Source organism: Dermatophagoides farinae, chromosome 1 (assembly GCF_024713945.1).
Source record: "Dermatophagoides farinae isolate YC_2012a chromosome 1, ASM2471394v1, whole genome shotgun sequence".
NCBI lineage: Eukaryota > Metazoa > Arthropoda > Arachnida > Sarcoptiformes > Pyroglyphidae > Dermatophagoides > Dermatophagoides farinae.
The window spans coordinates 5,127,171-5,144,166 of record NC_134677.1 but is presented as its reverse complement, the minus strand read 5'-3'; the positions used below and the strand labels follow the sequence as shown (position 1 = coordinate 5,144,166).

At 27.3% G+C, this 16,996-nt stretch overlaps 1 protein-coding gene across 9 annotated transcripts in view; it reads left to right on the top strand.

Moving 5' to 3' along the window:
• Positions 1-16,996, top strand: part of LOC124492380 (uncharacterized) — a 24,657-nt gene extending 7,661 nt beyond the window's left edge. For 3 of the 9 annotated variants that reach the window (XM_075735276.1, XM_075735280.1, XM_075735277.1), the window contains 3 exons: positions 14,961-15,130; positions 15,525-15,650; positions 15,710-16,996. In XM_075735276.1, coding sequence (XP_075591391.1) covers positions 15,878-16,237 — 360 coding nt within the window. In that variant the 5' untranslated portion in view covers positions 14,961-15,130; positions 15,525-15,650; positions 15,710-15,877 and the 3' untranslated portion in view covers positions 16,238-16,996. Of the gene's footprint in view, positions 1-8,119; positions 8,418-14,960; positions 15,243-15,524; positions 15,651-15,709 lie in introns of those variants that run through there. The other 6 variants (XM_075735282.1, XM_075735281.1, XM_075735279.1 and 3 more) reach the window with 5 other exon arrangements.

Below are 16,996 nucleotides of genomic sequence, written 5' to 3'. Positions count from 1 at the left end.
GGTGTCTTGTTTCAACATCAATATCTTCATTTTCCATGAATATTTGCTTTTGACCTGATTGAATGGAATGACTAAATCATATTGGTAAATATCATATTTGTCTATTCATTATCATCATCAATATATTATAAATGGTAAATGTTTATTTGTGATTTTATGTTATAATATTTCATCATAATTTATAAGATTTTCTATTACCATTGCTGTTGTCTTTTTTCATTACCATCATGATTGTCGTCATCATCATAATAATTTCGAATATTTATGTTTGTTAACAGAAAAAAGTTTTCATCACACTTTTCTTTTTTTTTGGTTGCTATATTTGTATCTTCTTTTTTTTTATTAACATTGACATTGTTGACACTTTTGAGAGTTATTCATGTCTGTCCATCATTAATGGTTTTTTTTTACTCGAATAAAATCATTCAAGGTTGTCAGTTTCCTGTGCATGCGCTTAAATTATTGTATAAGAAGAAATAATTTTTGGAATTGTTTAATCTTTTCGGATTTTTATTTTTTCTTGATAAAATCAACTACAATCGTATCATCAAATGACTGAATAAATAAGTTAGTGAATTGTGATTGAAAACTTGGAAATAAATGCTAAACTATTAGAATGAGATTGTTCTATAAGAATCAAAATGTTTTATTTCATTTCTTTAGATAATTTTCGATTGTTCCATTAAATCTTCAAGTATTTTCATTAGTATGATGGTTAAGTTTTTTTCATTATTTGTTTTTTTTTCGTTATTATATTATCGAGACATTTCGTCACCAGAGAATGACGGGTTATTTTCTTCTGATTGGTATCCTCGTTTTTTAGAATTCTCATATTGGCTATTCGGTTGAAATTGAGTCTTTTGTTTGAAATTCGGCAAGCATTTGTTTCGGCATCATTTCCAAATTCATTTCATCATTTTTTATTTCAGAAAATGCTTTTATTCTTGTTCTAATGATTCGTTTTTTTTCTCAATATCATCATTAGACACACATATATTTAGTAAAGAATGAAATAGAATTGATTCAGAATGTCATTCATGTAATGAATTTATTTCATTTGTGGCATTGAGAAATTTTTTTCTACTTTTTTTCTTGTTTCGAAACGATTTTTTTTTATCATTCTTTTTCATTTTGAGTCAATTGGAAATTCTATGATTGGTTTGTGTGATTGTGTTTGATTCGAATTTCAAATACGATTCTTATTTAAAAGAAAAAAGTGAAAAAAAATACCCAAGATGAATAATGAATATCAAGATTGTGATTGCCGTTTGGAATTTGATTCATTTTTTTCTCTTTCTCTTGAATGATCCATCTTTTGAAAATTTTTCTTGGAATAACATAATCTCTTTTCAAGTATCTTTTTCAATCCTGTTTATATTCTTTTTTATTCTTATGAATATTAAATCCATGTGATCAACATCATCATCATCAGGTGTGTGTGTGTGTGTGTATGAATTCCTTTGAGAATCTTAGCTCAACAGTATAACAAAAAATTCAAACAAAAAACACTATCATTCATGTTATTGTCATCAATTTTGGTCTTTGGGTTGAATCTAACCAGTGGGTCTGACATTTAGAATCAGACTTGTAATAGACAAAATAAAAACTCATACATAAACATTACATATAGAAAAAATAGTGGTTGGTGCCCAAAAAAAAGTCAATTAACGTTCTTTTTTTTGTCGTTTTTTATCGTTCATGTCTATGTTTCTGTATTTATCATTATCTTTGACATAGAATATACAAAAAAAACATAGAACAATTATCACCAAAACTATTCATCTATTCAATATCAACAGCAAAAAAAAAGTCTATTCAATGAATGAATGAATAAATGGAAACTTGGTTATAAAAACAAATACTTTGTGAAAAAGTAAAAATTAGCTTTTCAAAAAATCTGTGTTTAAATAGATATATTCTGTCATGAAACTACCAAATTCATTTTCTATGTACATAATCGCTTTATTCATTTCGAAGCTGTTTTTTTTCACTTTTTTTCTGTGTGATATGATCATAGTGGTTGGATATAGTAAAACTATATGTAATTTTGTTTACTTTATTTATTTTGCCCATTGATGGTTTTTTTTGTTACTAAAAACATTGTCACATTGGTTATTCTTGTCATTTTTGTTTGTCAATAGTAAGCATTGCTTTTATCATAAACAGCATTTTTTTTCATTCATACGCACACATGTACACAAACTGAACAAAACATTTATTTTTACTGTAGCTGTCGACTATAACTTCTGAAATAACAACAGCAACAGAAAAATATTAGCTTGACTATAGTTGTAAAAAGATGAAATCACAAAATCACTGAAAAAAAAGACAACAAGAAGAAAAGAATTTTGTTGTCTCTGATTCTGTTTTCCTTTCGATTTTCTTTTTTTTTACCATGTTTTCTTGTTTGATCTAATATTTCAATCAAGTTTGATTCTTTTTCTTACGGTCAATAGAATCAATGAAAAATGAGATAAAAAAATCGAAATCAATTTTTGCCAAACAAAAAAAAACAATATTCTTGCAGACAATTCATCAATAACCAAAGGAAAATGATCAAAACTTTTTAAGGTTTAGAATTTAATTTTCTTTTCTGACATCGATAATTTCATTCATTGATTCACATTCTATTCGATTATATTTGTTCTTCGTGAGTATGAACGCCAGAAAAAAATCATTATAGAAAAAAGCTGTTTGTAATCATTGAGGTCCAAAAAAAAAATGAATGATGAATTCGTGCTTTCAATTTGTCATTAGTTGTTGTTGTTGTTGTTTGTTTGTATCGGAAATGAGCCAAGATAATAATTCATTATTATTGCGTCCTTTATTGTTTTGAACGTAAAAAAGAAAAAAAAATTCATTTCCATTTGATTTATTACACAGTAACAAAGTGTAGTTTTTCTCTATTTGTTCCTTATCATCGCCATTTTGTCGCTAATCTTTGTTGAACGAATTTTTTTTTTTTGTTTGTTTGTTTCCAAGAATAATTTTCAACCCATCCATTGCAATAGAGAAGTAATTAGAATAACTTTTGCATATACTATTTTTTCGTTGTAAAGGATTCTTCTTAAATCGATTTGGTTATAGTTCTATATGTCTTTTTTCGCAACAATAACAGTGATGATCCTGTTTTTGTTTTTATTTTTCAAAACAAACAAAAAATAAAATAAAATTCGGCGAAAAAACAGAAAAAGAAATTCGTACATTTATTCTTCAAATGACAATTTTTTTTTCTTTGCTTGAAGTTTAAGTTTGTTTTTTTTAGATCTACGATCATAGATTGTATATATCATTAAAGTTGGTGTTTTAGTTGTTTTCTATTCTGGATTTTTTTCCCATTTCGATTTAAAGTTCTTGGAAATAGTTCTGATTCTTGTCATATGATTATATCTGTGATTTTGTCATTTATTTATGTTATCGGTTTGTGTTACCATTCATATATATCAAATTATCAGCCAATGTTTTTTTGTCTCATTCCTAATGAATTGAAAAATGTTAAAAGCTAGTTTACGTATCCGGTTATGATTCATGATTTTTTCTATGATTAATTTGATGTATGTGTGTATATGGATACAGTGGGTACTCGACATATGAATATTCGTAATATTCGGACTTACGAGCAAAATTTTAGCAAAAAAAATTTTTAAATTTGAAATTCTGAAATTTTTCCAACCAAAAAAAGAATGTAGAATCAACTAATGATGATTTTTTAGTAGTCAAATAAACTGATAAATTATCGTAAATGATGAAATTGCTGAATTTCAACTTTGCATTAAAAATTAAAATTTTTTTTGCTCAGTTTATATGAAACACACATATGCGAAAATCTATCATTCATTCAAATTGATTTTATAAAAGTGAATAGAAGCTGATTCTGTAGATTATATTCATTAAAATGTTATAAATTCGACTTAACAACAAATTCGAATTACGAATATTCTTCTTGAACGCAATTGTTCGTAAATAGAGTACTCACTACATAGTAAAACAATAAGAGTCCATCATTCTATTTTTGTATCGTTTGTATTTTTGAAAAAATTCTGTAGCTACTTTTTTATGAATCTCAATTCTAATGAATTGTTTTCGTTTACTTGATTGAATTCTCTATTTGACCATAGTTTGTTTTTTTTTGTGTTTCCATTTTTTTTATTGTTATTTGCTTTTATCTTCTTTCGAAATATTTGTTTGTTTTTTTTATGATTAAATGGCCCGATTCATTGTTCATGGAAACAAGTAACCAATAACATTTAATCAATGAACCTTGAAAACCAAATCCACCAATTAATGGTTGGCAATTCATATTCATCGAATGATTGTTTATTTTTCATTGCCAAACCTCATTGCTAATAATGTTCTCTGGAATTTTTTCTCCAGTATCGGGCAAATTCATTCGTGTTACGAACCATTTTTTGCTTATTCTCTAGTCACACTTTTTTCCCTATAAATGAAAAAAAAAATTTTAACCCCATTTTATTGAATTCAAATGGGAATTTTTTTCTCGTTTTCCCTTTTTTTACCCTTACAATTGGACCGTTTTTACATTTGAAACAGCAACAACAACAAAAATGGCTACGACAAATTGTATTGAGGAATTGTGTGTGTGTCTGTGTGAAATTCATTTTTTTTCATTTTAGAATTTTATTTATTCTGACAACTTTTAACGTATCGATGACAACGCATTGATTATGTGAAAAACCAAACGAATTCTAAAATTGAATAGAATGACGAGAAGAATAATTGGAAAAAAATTCTCGACCATTGGCTTAAGGTTGTTGTTGGTTGTGACATGATGATGGCTTCAACTTTCTTGGTTTCATTTCTTTTTTTCATCTTCTTTTGTCATGGAAAAGGAAATCAATGTTTGGTTTCCATTCAAATCGTTGAAACCTTTTTTTTCATCATTCATGCATAAAGTTTCACTTTTTTTGTTCATTCCGATCGGTTATGCATTTTTAATTCATTTTGAAAAAAGTTTCACACAAACATATTGCGATATTCTTTTTTTTTTGCTTTTATTTCGATTCGATTATGGATGGAATTTTTTTCTAATTCAAACTCAATTCTCATCATCATCATTTCAATATCATTGAATTTTATGTCCATCTTGTCATGGTCATTTTCTACGTATCGTTTTTTTGTTGCTTTTTTTTACTTTATTTGCAGAATTCTTTTTCATTATATGTTCAATGAATTTTTTTTCTTTCTGATTGCTTTTCGATACTTATTCGAAATTCCTCTCTTATATTCCGATTTCGCTGATACACGCATACAAAAAATTCTCTTTGTGTGTATAAGTATGATAAGATGAAAAAAATTCATTTTTATGTTCATCATTCTCGAATATATATGTTCCCATTTGGCACAATAAAGAATTTCAGAATTTTGTCACATTCACATATACCAAGAATTTTTAATCAGAAAAAAAGGTTGAAGCTTTTCGATTACAATTTAAGATCAATGGACATTGACGACTTAAAAAAGAAAATGAAAATCGTTTCATACCAAATACCGATCGATTTGATTCAAACGAATGGAATTTTATTTATTTTTTCTCATATTGCTGCTTTGATTCACTGGAATTATCTTTTTTTCTCCGATCATATTTCTCTGCATTTTTTCTTTTGGTCATATTTATTCTATGATTTGATGTGTTGTGGTCCATACGTCATTTGTTATGGCCATGTTTTGGATGAAATTGATCAAATATGAAAAAAAAGATGATCATACGATCATATCAATCGATATAGTTTGGCTCACATGACAGTGTCAAAAATAGAAACAAGCAAAAAAAAAATCTTTTATTCGAAACACATTAGGTATAGTATTACTGAATTGATAATTGACGACCAGTGAATTACACTGATAAAATTACGGCGATTTGACATTGCATAGATAAACATATATGTTTTTCCTGTGTTTATTAGTAAAAATAAATAGATTTAGATTCATTTTTGTTTAGCATACTAATGGCATAGAGTAAATTATGAGAACCAGAAAAATCAAGTATAATAAATCCATATAAACCAATTTTCTGGATAGTGCAGCAAATATTTCTATTAGTTATATGACATGTTAAATATTTATCATTTGTTGATTCATCTAATATATATTTGATGATGATTATTATTTCATCTATATTCATCATTTTGGATTTTTAGTCTTCTAAAATCATATAGTGTATATATGATTCTCCATTGGTTTATAATTGATTGAATTCATTGACAATAACCAAAAACATATTGTAATCAATAATCATAATTCGTGTTATGTTTGTGTATATTTATTTTTCTATTCGTTCGTTTTTTTATTGATTTATGATTCTATCGAATTGTTTGTTGTTGACTTATAATAAAAATTAATCTTCCTTACGAAATAACCATAACATAGCGTTATTTATTGTTGATGATGATGAGCTCAATATTTGACTTATGTGTTCCTGTGGCTGTCATTGAATCTTTTCTGGATTCTTTCTGTTGAAACAAGCAAACTAACAAACAAATATAGCAAAAAAAAAGAGAAAAAAAATTCTCATTTTTTGACGATGACAACGTATTCCATTTCCACGAAAAAAAATTATGAAGGGAAAATTTCCTTGTTCCTTGTTTTTTTTTGGTGGATAGATTTTTTTTCACTGGTCTGTTTTTGATCATTTTTCATTTATATTCACATTTTTATCATCATAATCATAATCATCATCATGGACATCAAATACGTCGATGATGATAGTCATAGAAAAAAAAATATTCTCATCTAATAACCAACATATAAATGATGAAGCAATAATGAAAAATAAAAATTATTGCTAACATCATTCACTAGGTCATTGTTTGATTCTTTTGATTATTTTCTTTCCTATTCAAGATATTAATTTTTTTTTCATTGCAATATATCACAGTATGTATTTTTTTCTTTGTTTTTTTTCACATATAGATTGTTAAAATGACGGGTAATCAAGCCAATCAATGCGAGAAAGTTATTAGCAATTTTTGATTTTTTTTCCTTTCTTATACAGTGTTTTTCATTTTTGTTGTTGTCGACAATGATGATCAAATTATAACATCTGGCTTGTATGATTTTAGCTTCGACAAACCAAGAAATAAAAAGAAAAAAAATATATTTCATTCTGGGTAAAGTTTCCGTATCGAAAGAACCGGAATGGAGAATAAAATGTGAATGTTAGATGTACAAAATTAAGATACAGATGAAAAAACAGTAGAAAAAAAGAAAAATAAAACATTTCGTGCCAATATGATGAAGTGCATAAGCGTAAAATTGACTTAACATGGTCTTTGGCCATTCAAACGGATGCTAGGCCATCATCTTTTGGGCAACTAAAATTTTCTTTTCTTATTTTTTTCTGTTTTCGATTTTCTGTATTGCTCATCAAACCAAAAACTTTTGTTGATAGAAACATGAAAAACAACAACATAAAAAAAATTCATTTTTGGTTCAATTCCAAGAATGTAGAATATATAAAGGATGAATAAAATGAAATGAAATGATTTAAAGATAAATCATTTTTATCAAAATGAAAAATAAACAGTAGATAGTATATTTCGTTTCTCCTTGTCAATTTTCAGTTTAATATTTTTTCCAATATTGATTGTTCAAGGATAATATTCATTTGGCTTTTACATCGATTCAAACCTGACATATTGAAAAAATTTTATTTTCGAACATTTTAATATTTTTTCTTGGTTCTCATTTCGACACTTTATTATCAAATAAAATTATATATATTTGATTTGATATGATATGATTCATAATATCGTCTTCTATAAATGAATGGATTGATTGCCAAAAACTTGTTGCTTGCCATCGAATGTAAAAAAGCTGCAACATCATAATAAACAAAAAAAAACAACAACAAGCGGTTAAGTAATCCGTTATATTTGCTTCCTCAACATTTCAACATTATTACCACATACATATTGACAGGCGTATCATTCAATGTAATGTATCATATCCTTCCGTCAGTGTCATATGATGATAAGATCATCAATATATCAACATACACACAGACAGACACACACACACAGTGTAATATTCATATGAAAAACATTTTGTTTGTAAATTTTATGACTGTCATCAATGGCAACAACATTTTTTACATTCAATTCGTCATCAAATTTTAACGATTTGAGTAAATTTGTTCTATCAAAGCATTTTTCTGATTCATTTCATCGTCGAGCATTAAATTATAAACACCGTATCCAACAACATAAAACTAGTATCGAATATCGATTTTGATACTGATTTTTTTCTTGATAATTTTGTATCTTTTGTATCAAACAACTGTTGTATTACAATTCATATTCATTGTGCAAATTTGTGAACCTGATCGTGAAAAGGATTTTTTTTAAATCATCGAATTTTTTATTTCATTTTGTGATTATTTTCATGTTTTCCACGGTAATGTAAGCAAGCAAATCAAATATAAAGATTGAAATGTTCAATTTCTATGTCATTTTATTGTTTCATTGGTTTTGTTCTTGATCGTTGTTTTTATACTCAGTATGCAGAATATACCGTATTTATGCGCCGATATCCCGCGGGTTAACCTCGTTTTTACAAACAAATGCACCTTTTTTGCGTAGTATGTTTGTATCGGCGCAAATACGGCAAATGAAATAACCTAACATTGATTCGAATCATGAATTATGATGTTATAAAACACTTCACTTGTTTTTACGTAACAAGAATCGAAGCTTAATAGAATATCAATCATCAATTTAATTTAAAAATATACTTAGCAAAAAAAAACAAAATAGAATAATTTGATTGAAATTGTCCATCCTTTTTACTTTTATTTCATTCTCTCTTTATCTCTCCGTATAAGCTTTGGGCAGAATTCCTTTCCGGAATCATTTGTGTGTGTGCATGTGTGTGTGCTAAACAATTTTTCGGTTCAAGAATCTATCAATTTCATTTTGAATTGTTTCATCTTTTTTTCATTCATTTTCTTGTGTTTTTTTTTGTTTTTTCTTTCTCTCTCGCTTCAGTTTCAATAATAAAAGACCCACTTTTTTGTTACATCGTTTTATTGTTGTTTTTTTTCTTTACATTGGCGTTTTCATTTTTTTCCATCCTATTTTTCGCATTGTTGATCGTTTTCAAAATGAATAAACGACATTCTTCTCCCCATGTTTTTTATCGTTTTGAATGTCGTTTTTTCCTATTCCATTGTTGTGATTCTTTGTATGTCATTCCAAATGTTTTTTTTCCAGTTGCTTTTTCTTTGTTTTTTTCCATCATTTGATCCTGAAAATTGGGAGGAAAAAAAATAATATCTTTTTGAACTCAAACAAACATTGACACATACACAATCTTAAGAATGTAAGCAAGTTAAGTTGAAAATGAAATTCAAATTGTCATCCGATGTGTTTTGATGTTTGGGAAACTAGCCTAACAGAAAAAGAAAAAAGTGCTGGAAAAACAATTTTTAGGCTACTGTTTATAAAAGAGGGTCGAATGACTTTGTCATCATCATCATCATTGTGATGATGTTTTGTGATAATGTCATTTTGTTTTTACTAGTCGAATTCCAGTGAATATATCATGTATAAATGACTCCAGAATTGAAAAACAAAAACATTACGGAAGTATTTTGGCATCGAAAAATGCATATATTTCTGATGAATAATATAATAATATATATCTAAGATATGAAGTTTGAAAACTTTTTTTGCTTTATCGAAATTTTTCAATTTTAATATCGATGTTTGAGGCCATTTTTTTTAATTTTGTAAACAATACCATCATCTTTATGTATTCAATCATCTGCAAAATTGATGAAAAATTGGAATCTAAACAAACGAATTCTAGTTAATTCAAAGTCATTTAATGTTGTTGCCCAGAATCAATGTAGATGTAATTATTACATTCATATATGATCAATGATTTTCATTTTATTGTTTTATCATTTTTTCAATATCTAACTGGCCATTCTCATAATAATACTATATATCGACTATTCTACATTAATATCATTTCTTTGATTTTTCATTTCTTTCAATAATGGTTTACTTTTATTTTTTGCTATTTCGAATCGTTTGTCCTTCATACGGCATTTGATTATTTTTTTTTCATAAAGAAAAAGTTTGAGAAAAATTTCATAATAAAAAATCATGACAGTTAAAGTTTGACAACATATATGCATCATGAATATATTCTAACATATACTATGTCATATAAATGAATACAATGAATGAAATTGTAAATGTAAAAATGTATCATATATATTACAGCGTTTCCCAAACGTTTTCAGCAGTGTTAGCAGTAAAATTTTTCTACAGACCACTTTTTTTAAAAAAAGCATAAAAATAATACAAATTAGTGATTGGACAATGGTCGGAAAAGCATTTTGGTCAAGAAAAATCCAAATTTTACTTGAAATTTTGATTTCCGTTTTAAGAATTATGTCAATAAAATTTTTAAATTTTTCTCTTGGACCGGTACTGGATTGCGGACCACGGTTTGGGAAGGCCTGATATATAATATTTGCTTGAATGTTAAAAAATTTCATGAATAGTGTTTGCCTTTATTATGCACATATCGAATCAGTTGTTTTCATGTTCTTTGTATGTGTCCATGTGAACAAAATACGATATTCATAATTATACATTTGATGGCAAGTGTTCGTGGTATAGCGAATGAAACACGAATATTTCATTCTTGTCCATCAACATGGAACAATTGAACAAATTATTCTTAAGACACGCACGCACACACTGGATGACGACGACGACTACTAAGTTTTTTTTTTATTCGCCCACCGATCTTGTTACAATTTCTCTTGTGTCACTTAAAATCATCGTCTTCATGTTAGATTGTTCATTCGATTCAGGATGTAGTGCATGATTTTGTTCCTTTCTTTTTTCTTGTTCAATCTTCAAAATCATCAATTTCGATGATTATTGTCTTTCTTAATTCAAATTCAGTATTTTTTTGGCTGATGAGCTTCATGAATTTTTTTCATACTTGCCATGGAAAATATATGGTAATATCCGTACAAAGTTTTCAATTTAACGCCTTATTTGATGTTTTGTTTTTCCCACTATTTTCTTCATTATAATGATTATCAATTCGTAGCAATCGAAATTTGATTTTTTGTATGTTAAAAGATTATTTTAACACAAATTTTTTGGTGTTTGAAATAAAAATCTAAAAAGTGGTCATTCTATCGTTAGGGCTCAAATTTTTGGCTAGATAGTTTTTTTTCTTTTGTTCATTGATTCGTTTTTTCTGTTCCCCTGTATTGTTACTGAAATTTTTACGTAATACTATCCACTATTTGTCGACTTTATGTATTGGATCCAATTGTTCATGTAATAATAACAATCATAGCCTTAAATCGTTTATAAAGAATAAAAAACGACTAAATTGGGTGTGTGAGTGTTACGAAATTCATTTCTTCTGGTATTTTTTTTATTATAATCGTGCAAGAAATGTGTAATAGCTGGAGAAAATATCTCTAACAATGTGGGCGTTTGTACAATCCGTTTTAATGATGTGAGTTTTTCATTCTGAGTCTTTATTTTTTTTTTGTCTTGTAGTTCTTTACTACTTTGGTCGATTAAAATATACATGAGCATTTAAATGAATAAGAACAGAATTATAACAATTATAATGGCTTACATTTTACCGGCATTCCCTAATTATTGCCTATTTTTTATTTCGTTCTACGTTTCAGTTGGATCAAGGTCTTTTTAACTTTTTTCATTTGTTTCACAATGATTCTTGATTCTCAATCCGAAGAAAATGTGAAAATGAAGGTCAAATGACATACATAACTTATTCAACATCGTTATTTTTTCACTTTTTATCGTTGATTTCAGCTAAAATATCCAAATATTTCATTTATAAAAATTGTTTATTAATAAGCAAATAGAAAATGAACAATTTTAATAATAATGGACAGTGAAAACGATGAAAAATAAAAATTTTAAACGGTTCCAGCTATGATTATCATCTTCATGATAATGCTACTACCACTATCATGATAGTCATTAGTGAAACAAATGCACATGGCTTTGTTGAATTTGTTCGCAAGAATTTTCAATGTCTGTTCGGTTTTTTTTCTTCTGAATTCATTATCATCATCATTTATATGTACGTGTTTGTCTTGTGGATAATTTTGAACCTTTTCATTTGATTTTAAATGAAGGTCATGGGATTTCATTTCCAAGCCCGGAAACTGAAGAAAACGATAACAACAAAAATGCAAAAAAAAAATCAACAAAAGTGTATGAAACAACCAAAAACCATTCTACTAACAAGAAAAAGCTATAATAAATGAAATAGCAAAAATAAAAAGGCTTTAATATTTGACAACAATGATGATTATGATAGTTATGTTATAATGCCGGGTTTTCGTTTAATATCCTGGGCTCAAACTGGGTAAATCGCAACAACAACAACAACAACAACAAAAATGAAATTTGGATCTCATAACTGATATTTATACAAAAAGAAATGAAACACAATTTGATAATCATATTTGATGGATCATGTGGTGTATTTATCCTGGTAGTAAGATTTATAACCGTTTATGTGTATATGTATCTGTGAACACATTTGAATGCCATTTTTTCATTTATTTATTTTTTTTTGTTTGATTCACACGAATTTTTCTGATGATCTGATTTTCAAACATATTTTGATGATTGTGCTGCTTTTAAGTAAATACTACTGAATCGAGCAATTAAATAGATCATTGATAGAGAAAATCACACATTAATCTCAGACGTAATCATAATTCGGTTATTTTGTTTAAAATTATTTTTTTCATTTTACCAGATAAAAAAAGTCATTCCGCTTATTTTCAATGGTCCATTAATTCATTCATTTGAAAAAAAATCGATAATGCAAATCAACAGATGAAAAAGTTCATCTTGAATTTTTTTCATGCACAAAAATTAGAATATAAACTTGTCATAACGACATTTTGGTCATTAGAATAATAATGTCTATTAAATCTAACTAGAATCATCATCATTATTCGAGTTCATTCTTGATTGTATTTAATATTACCCCAAACAAAATGAGCTAAATGTTCAGCTAACTATTCCATGAATAGAATCATCATCACATGATTTTTTTTCACTTCATGCTTGAATGTTTTTTTTTTTTTTGTTTGAATATTATATAAATCACAAAGGAATTCCAAGGCCATTTTTTCTTGTTCTTATTGTCATTACATTGTAATGTTAACATCAATCGTTGGTCTTTATTTTTGAATTATTGAATGAACAATCCATTAACTATCATTATTATGATGATTCTTGTGATTGTGGTTTTTCTTGTTGTTCGGGACATTAATGAAAAAAAAATCGAAATATCATTTTTATTGCTATGATCATAAAAATCGAATTCGAGCATTTCTGGTTTGCCATACCAGAAAAAATTTATTTTCAAAAAATCTTTGAATGATCCAACGCTTGAAAACTTTATCATCTTAGATTCACTATATTATGTTGCCGTTTTTTTCTGACATTGAATACCGCTGAAATAATATCCAAGTGTGTTTCATTTCATACGACAACAATAATGAAAAGAATTGTAGCACAAAATATTTAAATTTTTTTTTACCATACATACTATGTTGCTGGTGTCGAATTTTTTTTTTTTTTTTTTTTTTTTTTTTTTTTGATGAAACTAGATGAATCGGAGATGAAACTATATATTGAATGCATATAATAATTGTGATTATAATAATAATAATGATAATGAAGATGATGATGATGATGATGATAATCATCAGATGGAGATAATGAATAAAAAAGGGAAAAATAAAACCTTGATGATGTTGAATAATGATGATGAAAATTTTTCCCTTTCACATTTCATTTAATTTGCATTTTTATTTCTTAGATTGGAGATTTTTTTTTTTGGTTTTTTCTCCATGATAACCCCACACACACTTTTTTTTGAAGGTTTAATCATAAAAGCAATACGACAAAAAAGATATTAATTTTTTTTGTTGTTGTTTTTCAGAGTTTTTCCACTTTGTTTCTACTGTTACCTAATTTAATAATGGTGCAATATTGAAATCAGTGAATAAAAATCTGCTATACAGTAGACTTATGTCTGTGTGTATGTGATTATTAACAAAGCCATTATTGGCAGTGGCAGTTTGTGTTTTTTTCTATTCAGTTCTCAGAACCTGTTTGTGGACTATGAAACAAAAAAAAATATTTCGATGCTATTAGCAAAAGCATTTTTTTTGTTATTTTAATCATTAATATCAAATGTAAATATAATATCAATATAATGTAAATAGAATATCAACCACGAATTTTTTCTCAAGCAGCCATAAGGCTTTCCTTTATCTTAATTCAGTTTTTCTTATGCAGCTGAAAATTTTCTTGTTTTTTTTCACAATTCTTTTTAGTGTATAGTGTGGACCAGAGAAAAACGGTCCTTCAAATCCAATCTATCAATCCAATTGGATTTGTTAGTTTTTTCAGTTCATTTTATGTTTTTTTTTTTTTTAGTATTTTTCATCGTCATAATCACTTTTATCATTTTTGATGCTAATTTTATCCAAAATATGATGATGATGATTTTGTTATTTTCATTGCATGAATAAACACAGAAAAAACTTAACATAAAAGGAAAAAAATGTGATGAGTGAAGCCAACATTGAAAATTTTATATAATAAAGACAATATACATTGCTTCGTTTTGTTTATATGATGGTTTTTTCTCATTTTCAATTTATGTATACATACAATTCTGTTCTAATGTTTTTCCTAAGGAATGAGAAAAAAAAAAGTTTTTCTACAATGTTTGATTTTGAAATACGGTTTTTTTTTCTCATTTCTTAATCATCATCTTGTGTCACCATCTGCGCCCGTATTCTTTATTTTTTGTTTCATTTATTTATCTACATACTTTCTATTTTCATTTCCATTGAATCTAACTTTAATCTTTGTATTTGTTTGTCTATTTACTCACAGATTTGATTTTCTTGTTTGTGGCCTACATTTGAAATTTTCTATTGTACCAGACAATAAATTGAACCCGAATACCGACGACAGATTATTATTCATTCATTAATTCAGCACTTTTTCCATTTTGTATCCATCAATTATTCAAATTCCTGATCTGGTTGTTGTTTTTCACCAAGGTACTTTTCTTCTTCTTATCACGGTATACAATCATCATCAAGCAGATGCATTGGAATATTCCCGTGAAAATCAAGTTAACTATTAGTGATATAAATAATATTGAACTATAAGGTAGAAAAAAACGAAATTTTAATATTGAAAAATAAATAACAAGTATCAGCAACAACAACAACAACAACAACATTATCTATAGTTTGGATCTAATATCGCACACACATAAACATTAACCGTTGCCTGGGCCTAGCTTGCTGACTGACTGAATGACTTGAATGACTGCTTCATTAGTTTCGTTTTATTCGCTTGCCAATAATATATAATCGAATTATTTCATCGTTTCTTTTTTTTTGTTATTGTTATCGGTCTCACGATTTTATTTTTATTTTTTTTCTCTAGTTACTTTGCAGCAGATTCTATCAACACCATTTTCATTCAAAAACATCAAAAACAGAGTATTGACAAAAAAATATATCAGAAAAAAAGAAAGAGTTGCCATCGAAGAAATATAATATAATAATAGTGGTAAGAAAAAAAGATTCTAAAAAAGAATTTTCACTGAGTTTTTTTTATGAAACTATTAGTTGAATAAAAACGCAAAAAAAATTTACATTCGATTTGACGTAACAGATTGATTGTATGGCGAAAATTCATGCTGTTTTTCTGCCGACAGCGAAGTAAATATTAAAAAAAATATTCACGATCAATTCTTTTTGAGCCGACATCAGCAAAGAATACTTGAGGAATATAAAATGGAATCTGAAATCGAGACCAATAGCTACGAACCGAATCGTATTATTATAGAATTCGAAAAACGTGCCAAAGAAAATGAAATGAATGGAAAGAATATGATACCATCAAAAACTACTCGTTTGATCGAAAAATTCGAGAAAAAAGCACAAGGCATTGATGGTGATGGACGTCGAGGTTCTGTATCAAATGGCCAATCAATGGTGAATAATATGAAAAAAGTTTTCGAACCAAATAGCGGACAAACAGATGATGATGATACACCAGATCGAGTGATACCATCGGGCAGTACGAATAAATTGATTGGAATGTTTCAACCTACAACATCAACCTCTGATCAACAACAACAACAACAACAGTAATCATCACCATGGCCATCATCATTGGCTTGATTATGACGCCCTCATAATTTTCACAGTTGATCGTCACCATCATTATCTATAATCATAATCATAAATGTTAAGGTATTACACAAAAAAAAATCTTACAAATCACCAGCAAGACAGTTGTTACCATAATCGCCATCATTTTGTTTGCGATGACTATTCATGATGATCATTATAATCGATTTGTTCATATTTGGAATATTTTAACATCTGAACACCAGACAAACATTTCAAATATCATAGCCATCTCCTGTTATGTCATATTCTTTTTCTCATTTTGTTTATTATCATTCATATCGTAATCATATTTGCTTTAAAATATTTTCCTTGCTTTTCTGAATGTTTTTTTTTCATTGGAATTTTTTTCTCATCATACTTTTCTTTACCATGTCAATAATTCTATTCTTTTGTTTCCAAATTATATACACCATACCACACACACACACACACACATGAAAACACAGAGAATTTATTTTCGATTATAAAAATTGTAAAATTTTCGTTTTTTTCTTTTTATTCTTAATGTTTACCAAAGAGTTCGTTCAAATACAAAAAAGAAATCAAAATAATGCAACATCAACCAAAAATAGTATTTTTTCTGTCTCTCTCTCTTCGCTTTTAAATGTTTGTCATTCATCATGTATGTTCAAATTTGTTTTCTTGTCCTTTATTCTAAATGTTATTCTATTTTACCTTATTGTATTTGGAACATAATAATAATAATGATGATGATAG